The sequence below is a fragment of the Aspergillus welwitschiae genome, assembly GCF_003344945.1.
Source record: "Aspergillus welwitschiae strain CBS 139.54b unplaced genomic scaffold BDQ94scaffold_13, whole genome shotgun sequence".
Taxonomy (NCBI): Eukaryota; Fungi; Ascomycota; class Eurotiomycetes; order Eurotiales; family Aspergillaceae; genus Aspergillus; species Aspergillus welwitschiae.
Genome location: NW_020798707.1, coordinates 548,504 through 560,444, shown reverse-complemented (window position 1 = coordinate 560,444; position 11,941 = coordinate 548,504). Strand labels below are relative to the sequence as shown.

General features: G+C 51.3%; 4 protein-coding genes across 4 annotated transcripts; 2 read left to right on the top strand and 2 right to left on the bottom strand.

Annotated features, from left to right (window-relative positions):
* Nucleotides 1-961: 961 nt before the first annotated feature.
* BDQ94DRAFT_142290 (kinase-related protein) lies at nt 962-2,210 on the bottom strand. The gene is made up of 2 exons (XM_026766007.1): nt 1,863-2,210; nt 962-1,781 (listed from the first exon to the last, which is right to left on the bottom strand). Exons 1-2 carry the CDS (start codon nt 1,900-1,902, stop codon nt 1,111-1,113), a joined length of 711 nt encoding a protein of 236 aa, XP_026627231.1. The 5' UTR covers nt 1,903-2,210; the 3' UTR covers nt 962-1,110.
* Nucleotides 2,211-2,542: 332 nt separating this feature from the next.
* On the bottom strand, nt 2,543-4,673 carry BDQ94DRAFT_178178 (uncharacterized protein; the record flags this gene model as incomplete). Its single annotated transcript, XM_026773072.1, has 3 exons — nt 2,543-4,087; nt 4,202-4,497; nt 4,656-4,673. 3 exons carry the CDS (start codon nt 4,671-4,673, stop codon nt 2,794-2,796), a joined length of 1,608 nt encoding a protein of 535 aa, XP_026627230.1. The 3' UTR covers nt 2,543-2,793.
* Nucleotides 4,674-4,837: 164 nt separating this feature from the next.
* Nucleotides 4,838-6,391, top strand: BDQ94DRAFT_142286 (dihydrofolate synthase). Its single transcript, XM_026766006.1, has one exon. The coding sequence runs from the start codon at nt 5,021-5,023 to the stop codon at nt 6,269-6,271; it is 1,251 nt and encodes a 416-aa protein (XP_026627229.1). The 5' UTR covers nt 4,838-5,020; the 3' UTR covers nt 6,272-6,391.
* A 290-nt stretch (nt 6,392-6,681) lies between these two features.
* On the top strand, nt 6,682-11,916 carry BDQ94DRAFT_142285 (serine/threonine-protein kinase). Its single transcript, XM_026766005.1, has 11 exons — nt 6,682-6,844; nt 6,982-7,317; nt 7,377-7,511; nt 7,571-7,600; nt 7,657-7,721; nt 7,777-8,209; nt 8,259-9,050; nt 9,105-9,998; nt 10,047-10,251; nt 10,301-10,751; nt 10,803-11,916. Exons 2-11 carry the CDS (start codon nt 7,141-7,143, stop codon nt 11,629-11,631), a joined length of 4,011 nt encoding a protein of 1,336 aa, XP_026627228.1. The 5' UTR covers nt 6,682-6,844; nt 6,982-7,140; the 3' UTR covers nt 11,632-11,916.
* The last annotated feature ends 25 nt before the right edge of the window (nt 11,917-11,941 follow it).

The window sequence follows — 11,941 nt, the reverse complement described above, 5'->3', positions numbered from 1 at the left end:
AGCAATGGCTTCTATCGCTTAGGGAAACATGCAAACCCAGGATAACAATATCCTCACCTCCATAATGAGTCCTAGGTAAGGAGTCAACCGACTTCCTAACAAGCTGCAGAGCTCGGAGGGAGATTCAGCACAATCCTCAAGGGTTATAATATAAGAACAGTTTGCACTACCCTCTGTGATGAATATCTTACCCTAAGCGCTCAGGAGCTTGTAATAATCACAATTAGCGAGTCTCCAGCAACCTACTTTCAGTAGATGCTTAGGTAGGGAGAGGGCCCGTTGCGTCTGCCCTTGCGGCAAATGCAATACAAACTGTACACTGTTTTGCAGCCTTGGTTTCGACCATTAGACCACGGCAATAAAGCAGGATATGCTAAGCATCAGGAAAAGTGATGTTGTATGTGGTACCTGGGCTTCAAGCTAGTAGCTACCATAGACATAGTTGGAAATCTGCATTCGTACGACGTTAATTTGACCATGTTATTGTATTCTCCTTTTCTAGCCACACACAAGCATATAAAGCACTGGTTCAAAGATCAGAGTTTACCCTGGTAGTATATTGAATAAGTCCTCAGCTTTAACACAGCGTGAAGCGTCCTGAGGATGCCTTTGTATGGGTGGGTAGATCTGCCCATCGTAGAGGTATGATGCATGTATAGTACTGAAGAAGTACTCAGAATGCTAGTTTCGGTATCTAAGGTGTGTGGAAATGGGGATGTTTGCTTTAGAAATTTCGTTGCTTGCTGTTCTGGATAATACCGGACTGTCTGCGTGTGTCTCGTCTGTTGCAAATTCAATATGTGGCGTGTGGACACAGCTTGAGCTAGTCTCTGTCAGAGTCCAGAGGCGTACGAAGCAGATAGTCATTCGTCTTGAGAGTCAACTTCATAAAGATTTCGATCTGGACCTAATTTTAGCAAGATCTACAACACCAAAGAGAGCTGTCCATCCGCTAAAGTTCATTGAATGCAAGTCTTCAATTGCTAATATGATCTCTCCATGCATGTCGTGTATCCAGGTATCTGGGTAATCATAAGTATAAGTCTAGTAAGCACCGAGTCTTGACCAACGTCTATAACTCTAAAGTGTCCATCCACCCACATTTCCCACTCATGCATCCCACGCAGGATCATACCGACTAACGACCAACTCTTGCAGATCTAACCTATAATCAACAATCTCCTTCCCATTTACCAGATCATTCTCCAAAACCCTCTTCTCCGCCTCCGCCTCATCACTCGCAATCCCGGCCTTAACATGCCTCTTGATTAACCTCTTCTTCGCGACCTCAAAATCCACCTCCACAAACCACAACTCATCCATCAACTCAGCCGCCCGATTCCACGGCTCCTTATTCAAGCTCAAGTAATTCCCCTCAAAGAATATCACTCGACACGACGCCGGAATTAATATATCGTCGTCAACCGGGTCTTTCACCGCATGATCAAAGCTCGGTGCGTACAGACTCTGCGTCTCAGGCGTCACCTGTTCCCGCAGCGCCCGGACCAGCTGCAGAAACTTTTCCCCGTCGAAGGTGAATGCTGCGCCGCGGCGCGCGATGGCATACGCCGGGTCTGGCATCTCAGATAGTTGTGCCCGGGTTAGATGGTAGCCGTCCATGGGCACGTTGGTTGCGACTTGTGGTGACTCAGGGTGTTGTGTGAGGTAGCGCCGGTTGATGCGGTTGGCCATCATAGTTGCGAGCTCTGTTTTGCCTGACCCGGGTATCCCGCTGATGGCAATTAATAGGCGGGTGTCTTTGGGTGTGGATTGGAATTTGTCTGGGGAGATTTGGTTAGTTTCTTGCTGGGGTTGATTGCGGAGCATGTTGCTCCCCGCCCCCCGGGGAAGAGAAGACTTACTCCAGATTTTATCGACCAGTCGGCTCACTTGGTCGTCCATGATTGGTGTGTGTATTATTATAAGGGGATATATATGGGGAAAGTAGATTGGGGAGTAGGTTTTATATGGATTCAAGGACAGAGATCCGTGGTCCCGTGCATGCAAAGGTTGGGACGCTTTGAAGGGCGGAAGATGTTGGATAGGGTTAAGAGATTTGCTATGAGAAAGTCCGATTCGAGACACGCTCTGTCGGTACCTGTACCGAGTGATGGGCCACAAACAGGAGAATGGCAGTTCTGGATGGCAGCGAGAAGCTCCGACGGCGGCTCGATGGGATAAATAAGTCGGCGGGGCTTGTCGTCAGAGTGGGGTCTCGCGATCGCATTGACTCCGGCCGGGCCAGCGATAGTGAGATACGTCACAGGGGACCGGCTAACTTATCAGGCACCGCCGGTTATACTTTGTAGACTGTGGATGAAGTAAACTTGGCATGTTTATGGTGCTTTTGTATTTCTTGGGGTCCAAGATGGTGGAACATAGATGGTAATGCTTATGTGGGATAGTCAAAAGCCGTTCGCACTGCCATTGAAGGAGCAACTGGTCAATGCATGAGGTCACATGCCCACGGCTAGCAGCAACTTGAAGTATCCCATCCCAGGCTAAGCGGTTACGACTCTTACAGTTCCGACACACAGGTTTGATTCACACCAAATGACATTAGACAAGCCAGGATATATGAGTACAATAGGTGCCCGAATATGCACTTCAGATCAATTCCACCTCATAATGGGAAATTCCTGTCCATAACTTATTCAGCCGACTGACCCTGGCTGCGACACCATAACGCCAAACAAGAAACCCCCGCTAAGAACAACTCGAAACCACAAGCATCCCCAGATGACCTAATAACTAAACACTCGATATCTAACACAGTGACAGAAAGGTATATGATCACCTCGACCTGAGCGGTCCATCCACGCTATCAGTGTCGTTAGTGTCATCGTTCGCGCCGAGCCGGCGGCCAAGGGTGCGGGACAGTCCAGCTGCCGCCCACCATTCTTCTGGGATATCCTCGCGACGCGCAAGTCGATCTAAGATGGCTTGCATCTGCTGCAGGTCTGGATCGGTAGAGGTAGAAGAAGAATCGGAAAATGCAAAGGAGATGGTAGGGATAAGAGGGTGGTTGCTCATGGTTGACTGGAGATGCTGGGCCCGTCTCAGCGACTCCATCTGGCGAACACGACGGTAGCGGCGGAACAATGCGTTTCCAGAGATCCCGGTTTCGGAGTCGCTGTCGGAATCACTGGAGCTTGAATAGTCACAGGGGTTTAGGAACTCGGGGTATGGATCAAGGACCATCTGTACAGTGCCCGTGCTCGAGTCCATAGGGTTCGGCAGACTCTGCAGCGAGGTTGCCGAACTTCTGGAAGTCCCGATTGTCGACGCATTCGTTCCAGATGCAGATGCGGAAGTGAAGGACGAATCGGCACTCGGAAGATTGGTATCCGGCGTGATCGTAGTAAGGAGAGTCTCCCATGCATCGTTAGCATGGTCGTCATCTGGACTCAGGCTTCTCTGTCGGTCGCCAAGTCCATCAATAGCCGACTCGCGGTTGGGACGATTCGCCTCATTGATCGATCGTTCACCGACACGTCGCAGTGTAGGGAAGCCCGCTGAGATCGAAAGATCACCTCCAAGGCCATCTGGTCGAAGGTATGGAGATAGCCGAGCAGCTTCTGGGCGCGCTTGTGGAGACGCAGTCCTATGGTATGCAATCGCAGGAGCAAAACGCGGTGTGAACTGGGGATGAGTCTGGTCAAGCCTGTTTGTCGTGTCATCACCCGGCGATGGACGGTTGTATAGATCGGGCAGGGCCGAGCTGCGCGGTATCCTCAATCGCTGACCAGGCCGCCCATGACGGAGCGCATCGCTCAGCAGTCGCTGGCCGGCTTCGCGTCTATCGGAATCCAGGAGGCCGCGGGCCAGGTCGAACGGGTCGTCGGCGCTGCTAGAATTCGAAAGCGGAGATCGCACATGACGCTGAAGACCATTCGCCTCACGCTCAATCTCATCTGCTAGCGGACGAGGGAAAGGCGACCGGAGAGTTGCGCTGCGCAACGCGGAGCCGCCATAGCGCGAGGGACGACGAATAGTAGCCTGGCGACGAATTGCGGAGCGCGCAGCGGCACATGGGTCTTTGACAGCATTGTTCTTCGGAGCATCTGCGGAGGACTCGCAAAACAGTCTGCGTCATGTCAGTCAGATATGACAGCCGTTCCGTGCGCTCTTGGCCGATGGAGTCGCGTGTAGAATCCCGACAGCGGCGAAAGTTGTGTAGGGTAAGAAATTGTGGACTCACGGGATACCCATGGCTACAGGGAATGGGAAGAGAGAGGATAGAGAGCGACGGTCCAGGCAGGAATGGAAATCAAGGAGAGAAGCCGCATCCAGAAGTAGCGTGAAGTGACGCGAGACCTTAAATGGAGAGGGCCAGATTGCGGGGACAGCGGCCAGGGCGATGTGTTGATGGAGAAACGGCGAGATTTGGTTTTCCTCGTAAGGGTAAAAAGCGGAGGCGAAGAGATTTCGCGCCTGAGGCTTGCGGTCGTAGCGCCGCGGGTTGGCCTGAGGGAAACATTGGGGGATTCTGGGTGGCTGGCAGAGCCAGTGGTGGCGCCCCAATGATCGTCCGCGTACAATTCTGGTACAGCGCCTAAAGGGTGAAGTGAGGGAAGAGTGGATGAATGGGTTGTCAATTGAAATTGAATCGGCCACTGAATGTTTCACTGACAATGGCATTGATCACATTGCACACGATTGCCCATTTCCATGGATCAACTCCGTGTATACTACCCTCAGCGTTGCTGCCAGATTGATACCAGTTACCTGGATTGTCCCTCCAACTGGGGTTATTACGTACGGTAACGACCGGTTCCGGCCTCGGCTCTCTCTGCCCTCTCTGCCTTAGGCATTTATTTCTTATCGGTCGGCACCTGACAGCTCTCCGATGATTATCTTGCCCGAATCCCGCGGGCAACTCTTTTCCCAGATCGGCGCAAGTTTTCTGGAGGTCTAATAGATAACACACTTTCCCCCTCCATGACAATCTTGTCCCTCATCTTTCTCTGATCATGAGGATTGGCCCTCTTCAACTATCAATCATCACATACTTGGAGGGATGATTGAGCTCGGTCTTAGTCGCATTGTCCGCCTTCTCCAGCAGACTCCGCTGACTTGGAAGGCAATCCATATCGCTGGCACCAATGGCAAAGGGTCCATCAGCGCTTATCTGTCCCACCTGTTGTCGACAGGTGGTGTTCGCTGTGGCCGTTTCACCTCCCCGCATCTGATTGATCGTTGGGACTGCATCACCATCGGCGAGAAAGTCGTCCAAGAGTCGCTCTTCCGGCAGATCGAAGCTAGAGTAAAGCTTCGAGATCAAACGCTGGGAATCGGTGCGAGCGAGTTTGAGCTACTGACCGCAACTGCATTCGAAATATTCAATCATGAGCGCGTTGATATCGGGGTGGTTGAGGTTGGCATGGGCGGTCGACTGGACGCAACGAACATCTTGACCGACGTCCTGGTCTCGGTCATCGCGAAGATAGGCCTGGACCATCAGTTCCTCCTCGGCGATACCATTGAAGAAATTGCAAGGGAAAAGGCTGGGATTATGAAGTCGGGTGTTCCATGTGTTGTCGATGGCACCAATTCGGTTGAAGTGCTCCGAACCCTCGAAGGTCACATCAAGGAACTCGGCATCGACGCGATCTTCACACGCCCTGATACACCTGAATACCACTCCCCATCGCTTGGTCAGCTTTTTGCTACACTGGATCTCCTACCTCACCAGCGAGCGAACATGTCCTGTGCAGTCTCGGCTCTGAAACTTGCTTTACCCCGATTCCGTCCCGACATCGACGTCGATGCGCTGGTTCCACAATTGTCGAAAGTCGAGTGGCCGGCGCGCCTACAGAAGATTGTTTTGAAACCCTTGGTAGATCGCGAGGAGCCTGTTCTGCTGGATGGTGCACACAATACTCAGTCGGCGGAGGTTCTCGGAGAGTATGTGGATTACAAACTTCGTCCGCAAGGTACGAACGTTACCTGGGTCATCGCGGCATCGCGCGGTAAGGATATAGAATCCTTGTTTCATTCTATCATCAAGGCGGGCGACCGAGTTGCCATCACCGCGTTCGGTCCCGTTGATGGCATGCCCTGGGTCAAGGCCAATGATCCAGAAGAGGTGGCTTCATGTGTCCGATCAATCGCGGGTATTGGACAAGTGCAAACCTTTGGGGAAGACATTTCCGGCGCTATCCATTGGGCTTGTGAGCAAGCTAGTGGCGCGCCATTGGTCATTGCTGGCAGCCTCTACCTGGCGTCGGATGTTCTACGTCTTCTCCGGGAAGCACAAAAGCAATTATAAGACATGGCACCAAGTCCAATGACCTCTACTGACAGAGATACCCTTTTCCATCCGCAGCGTTATGGCGTATCTGTATATAAGCATACATTAGTTTAACGGAAGTGCATTTCCTGTTCCGAGGACCTAATATCGTAAATCAGCAAAGGCAAAACAAGACTTGTGACCTGCACATATAAAGTGCAGCATTACATTGCAGTTAGATATCATGTATATCAAGCTACGAGTTGTAGAGGGTTATTGTACAGCTCGCACCGCGGGTCTGATACCGTGATAAGGCTGATCGGAGATCCAGCAGCGGCCGGGCGCTGCGTCATGGCCTAAGCCAGCTGGTGGTGGTCTGTGGGGAAAAGAGAAAAGGAAAGTTCAAAACACCCGCCTGTCCTGCATTTGCTCCGGCAGGCACAGCAGTCCGTGACTTTTCGTCGGTCCTTTCGCAATCTTCTGGTTGGATTTCCGTGAGTCTTTCTGACGAGCGGAAGATTGGATTCGCTTTTCTGGAGGGGCATTCGATGTGTAGAGACGCGTTCAACCGGACGCGGCTCTCTCTTGACTGCGAGGACAAGGATCGTTTCTGTATGTTTTCTTTTGCCTTTATCCACCATGCGATCATGCCATATTCTCTGCGGTATTCAGCGCAGATTCATCTCTCTGCTGCATCTCATAATGTGTCTGAAACCTACTAACAAGGTCTCTTCTTTCTGAATAACTAGCTCGGGCTGACATGAACGATCCGATCGGTTCTCTGGCGCCTGCCCTTACCACACCTTCCCTCGTCGTCTAAGCCTACAGTTGTCGGAATCCGAGTGCTTCCAGCTGAGTGCCATTTGATAACAGCGAAAAGGGGATCTCGATCCACCCGCTGCGCGACCATGGTTTCCCGGTCCAGCGAAACCAGTGAGGGGCCGCCGCCACCTTCCAAGATCCCCGGAACTCCAGCCAAAACGCGACTGTCGAGACTCAACTCCAGCCCGGCCAAACAAGACAAACCGAAGGACGATAGGGTTGTCAAATCCTCTGCTAAAGATGTCGCGGAGCTCAAGGATTATGTATGAATACGGCTTCCCTGGTTCCCGTGACGGGCGTGGCTAATGGTGCCTTAATTTAGCAATTGGGCGACTGCCTGGGTAAAGGCGCATTTGGGTCGGTCTACAGGGCCCTGAATTGGAATACCGGGGAAACAGTCGCAGTGAAGCAGATCAAATTGGTGGATCTGCCGAAAAGTGAACTACGAGTGATCATGGTAAACCCTCTCCGGTCGCCGCTGGTCGAGGCGCTGTCCGCTAACGCCGAGTGTTGCAGTTGGAAATCGATCTTTTGAAGAACCTAGACGTAAGTTGCGACATCCGATCATGTTCCTTGTCCCCCGAGCTGACCTGTGGTTGTAGCATCCCAACATTGTGAAGTACCAGGGGTTCGTGAAGTCTGCAGAAACTCTAAACATCATTCTTGAGTACGTACCTTCGCATTGATTGATAAAGCCATGATCAGTGTAGCTGACGAGACAGATACTGTGAAAATGGCTCTTTACACTCGATCGCAAAGAACTTTGGACGTTTCCCGGAAAACCTGGTTGGTCTCTACATGTCTCAGGTCCTCCATGGTCTCTTATATCTGCACGAGCAAGGTGTCATTCATCGAGATATCAAAGGAGCCAATATCCTTACCACGAAAGAAGGCCTTGTCAAGCTTGCAGATTTTGGTGTGGCCAGCAGAACCACTGGGCTAAGTGAGTCCAGCGTGGTTGGGACGCCGTATTGGATGGCTCCGGAGGTGATTGAACTTTCTGGTGCGACAACAGCGTCCGATATTTGGAGTCTTGGTTGTACTGTGATCGAGCTTCTGGAGGGTAAGCCTCCTTACTATAATCTCCAACCTATGCCGGCTCTATTCCGCATCGTCAATGATGACCACCCTCCCCTTCCTCAGGGTGCTTCTCCGGTTAGTCTCCAGCTCCGTTCTTGGTTCTCGGTATCTGATTAGTATCCAGGCTGTCAAAGACTTCTTGATGCAATGCTTCCAAAAGGATCCCAACCTTCGTGTCTCCGCCAGGAAGCTCCTTAAACACCCATGGATTGTCAACGCTCGCCGGTCTGATTCCGTGGTCCCCAAGAAATCCACCGAGTATGAGGAAGCAGTCAAGAGCGTCCAGGAGTGGAATGAAGCTCTCCGTTCTCCGGACACTGGAACCCTGCGGAAACCGTACCGATACGATGCTCAGGGTGCTGCTCTGCGCCCCGAAATGGCACCATCTCGGTATACACCAACAAAAGATATCCTTCCCAGCCCGGTGTCCAAGCATGTGACAGATCGATTCCGCTCGCCAGACTCCACGGAAGAAGATAACTGGGACGATGACTTTGCTACTGCCATCTCTCCCAGTGCGCTGCAGCTTCCTCACCTTCGACCGCAGGATAATTTTGGCGGAATGCTTTCCTCCGAAAAGCTGAAGGCGTTTGCATCCCTAGATGGTACAGTGTTGAAGTCCGAAGACGGCTTTGATGACTTCGATGATCCTTTCTCTCAGCAACCTGGTGAATCGGATCCTCTTCGGACCATTCGCCCTTACTCGGCCAAACCGACCGGGATGGAGAACATGTCTCAGCAGACAAAACCCACAATAGCTGCGATGCACCACAATGTGCCTGTTCTCAAGACCCCTGTGCCACCATTAAGACCGCAGCGCCCGACATCGTACTTCAAAGAGAACTCGGTCGAAGACTACTCTGACCTCATCTCTGCAAATGAAGATATTTTGGATGATAAGCTCAGTGCTTTCCAGGTAAGCATGTCCCCTAAGCTGATTCATTAGTATGCGTCTTCTTACGCATCTCAGGATATCGACGAAGAGGGCAGTGATATATCGATCCCCTCGCCCTCGAAGGAGGTAGTCCGGTATCAGGCGTCACCGGACCATGATGAAGATCATCAGCCACAGCTTAGAAAACGGATATCTGTCAAGCGTCACCGATCGGCAATAGAAATACAAAAGTTCGCAGAAAATGAGCGCGATGAAGACTTCTCTGACATTCTAGGGGCTGATGAGGTTGCCCTGGATAAGCCCGAAAGCGATGAGGGCTCAGATCGGAGTACGCTGATGTTAAACTCAAAGCTATCGAACAACTCATGGCTTGGGGATCAAGATGATGAGGACGATCCGTTCGCCCAGCTCGAAGAAGGGCTCGATGAGGTGGATCTGGAAGCTAACATCGCGCGTGACAAATACGCACGTCTACGGGGTCAAGTCGAGGGTCTTGTCAGCTCTTTAAAGACATCTCAGGATGAAGACGTGCTTGGAGAAATCTCGGAGCAACTGCTAACCGTATTCTGTGACCTTCCAGAGACGAAGAACATCATCATTAGTGCTCACGGGATGCTCCCGATTTTAGAGATTCTTGACATTTGCCGTCGGCGCGACATCATTCTGTGCTTGTTGCGGATTGTCAACGCCATCATCTTCAATGACTATGAAATCCAGGAAAACCTCTGTTTCGTCGGAGGTATCCCAATCATAAATGAGTTTGCCTCCAAAAAATATCCGAGAGAGATTCGACTAGAAGCAGCAGCCTTTGTGCAGCAGATGTATCAAACATCTACTCTTACCCTCCAGATGTTCGTCAGTGCTGGAGGTCTCAATGTATTGGTTGAATTCTTGGAAGACGACTACGAAGATGAACGCGATCTCGTTCTCATTGGGGTGAACGGTATCTGGAGCGTTTTTGATTTACAAGTATGTTCGTCTTCAGTATCTTCTCGTTCAGAGGCTAATTTAATTCAGGGTTCGACGCCAAAAAATGATTTCTGCAGGATTTTATCACGCAATTCTGTCTTGGATCCCTTGTCACTTGTTTTGAGCCGTGTCTTGGACGAGGAAGGAGAATTAGCCGAAATTGTTGAAGGCCGGATAGCCAACATCTTCTTCATTTTCTCGCAGGCCGAGAATCACGTCAAGGAAATGGTTGCTGAGCGGACAGTTCTGCACAGTAAGGCATCGAGTCTAGTGATTTCAAACACTTTGCTAACCTGTCTCAGGGGTCCTGAAAGAGCTGAAGCGGATGACGCCCGCACACCAGATCACTATGTTGAAGTTCATCAAGAATCTGTCCATGCTTTCAACAACTCTCGACTCGCTCCAGAACTCCAACGCCATCGACGTGCTTACGGACTTGTTGAGGTCGACCATCAAACGGCCACACTTCCGGGAAGTTTCCAACCAGATTCTCAACACTATCTACAATATGTGTCGTCTGAACAAGTCCCGCCAAGAGGATGCTGCTCTGAACGGCATAGTACCGCTTCTTCAGAAGATCGTAAAGACCGAGCGGCCGCTCAAAGAGTTCGCGTTGCCGATTCTCTGCGACATGGCGCATTCAGGAAAGGTCGGACGCCGCGAACTGTGGCGCAACAAGGGTCTGGCTTTCTACATCTCCCTGTTGTCGGATCCGTACTGGCAGGTAACCGCATTGGACGCTATATTTACTTGGTATGTTTCGACCCCGTGTGTATTGAGAATACCGGTCTAACTCTTTGGCAGGCTCCAGGAAGAAACGGCCAAGGTTGAGGAACACCTCTTGGATAACCGCTACGACAAGATGTCATTTACGGATTCCATTGTCAGGTGCCTGACGATTTCGAAGGCGAACGCCTTTGAGAACATCCTCGAGCCATTGCAAAAGCTTCTGAGACTGAGTCCGCCTATTGCCTCGACATTTGCGCGCCCTGATCTTTTCACAAGGCTAGGACAGAAATTACATCATAACAAGGCCGCTGTCCGGCTAAACCTCCTGCGTATTATCTCGAGCATCTGCGATTCTAGCGAAGAACAAGGTGGCCTTCTTGCGAAATATGGACTTTTGGAAGCAATCCGGGAGTTGGAGCATGACCCGGCCATTCTGGTTAGAGACATGGCTGGCAAGCTGATCCAATCCAATGAGAGAAGTGAATCGTTCAGCCTCGAGAAACGCAAGCCTGGTATGAGACGAAAGAGCACGTCTACCACGCCCCCAGGCTACCTTGCGAATCAGTCCGCACCAGCCACCCCACAGATCAATCGGTTCAATCAACCCAAGGCTTATTTTGATGGACGGGAAAGCCAGCGACACCCGCGGCCCTCCCTTAGCAGCTCTGCTCTGGCATTACGACCAGGCAGCAGGGATGGCACTGGTCCCTCTCTGTCAGCCGGACTCAGCAGCAGTGCTGGCCCATCGAGGAACAGGCTGTCTCGAGGAGTGGCTAACAGGCTATCACAAGTAGAGCTCCTGGCCGAAGAGGAGACTCGACCGTCGAGCTCACTCTCCCGTCGACGTTCCATCCTTCCTCAGCGCCGACGACCAACGCATGCTGATTCGGACTGGGCGTCCTAGCGGACCTCATGCCGACCCGGGGTGCGCCAATTGGCTCATTTGTAGACAGGAGACTGGGAAGTAGATGGGTACATTGTATTTGCATTGCATAGGATTGGAGTACTAGGTTTACTTGTGATTTGCCTTGACTGTGTATACACATTCTTTTGTCGATGTGCTTTCCGGCGGGGATGGGATCTCTCTCAGGCTGGTATTCGGGGTACAGGAAGACGGAACTGTCAGGGAGGGAAATGGCCCATGTAGATAATTGTGGATAACATACAAGTGCAATCTTATTTCTTCATATCGAACTTTGTGTAGACTAGGGTAC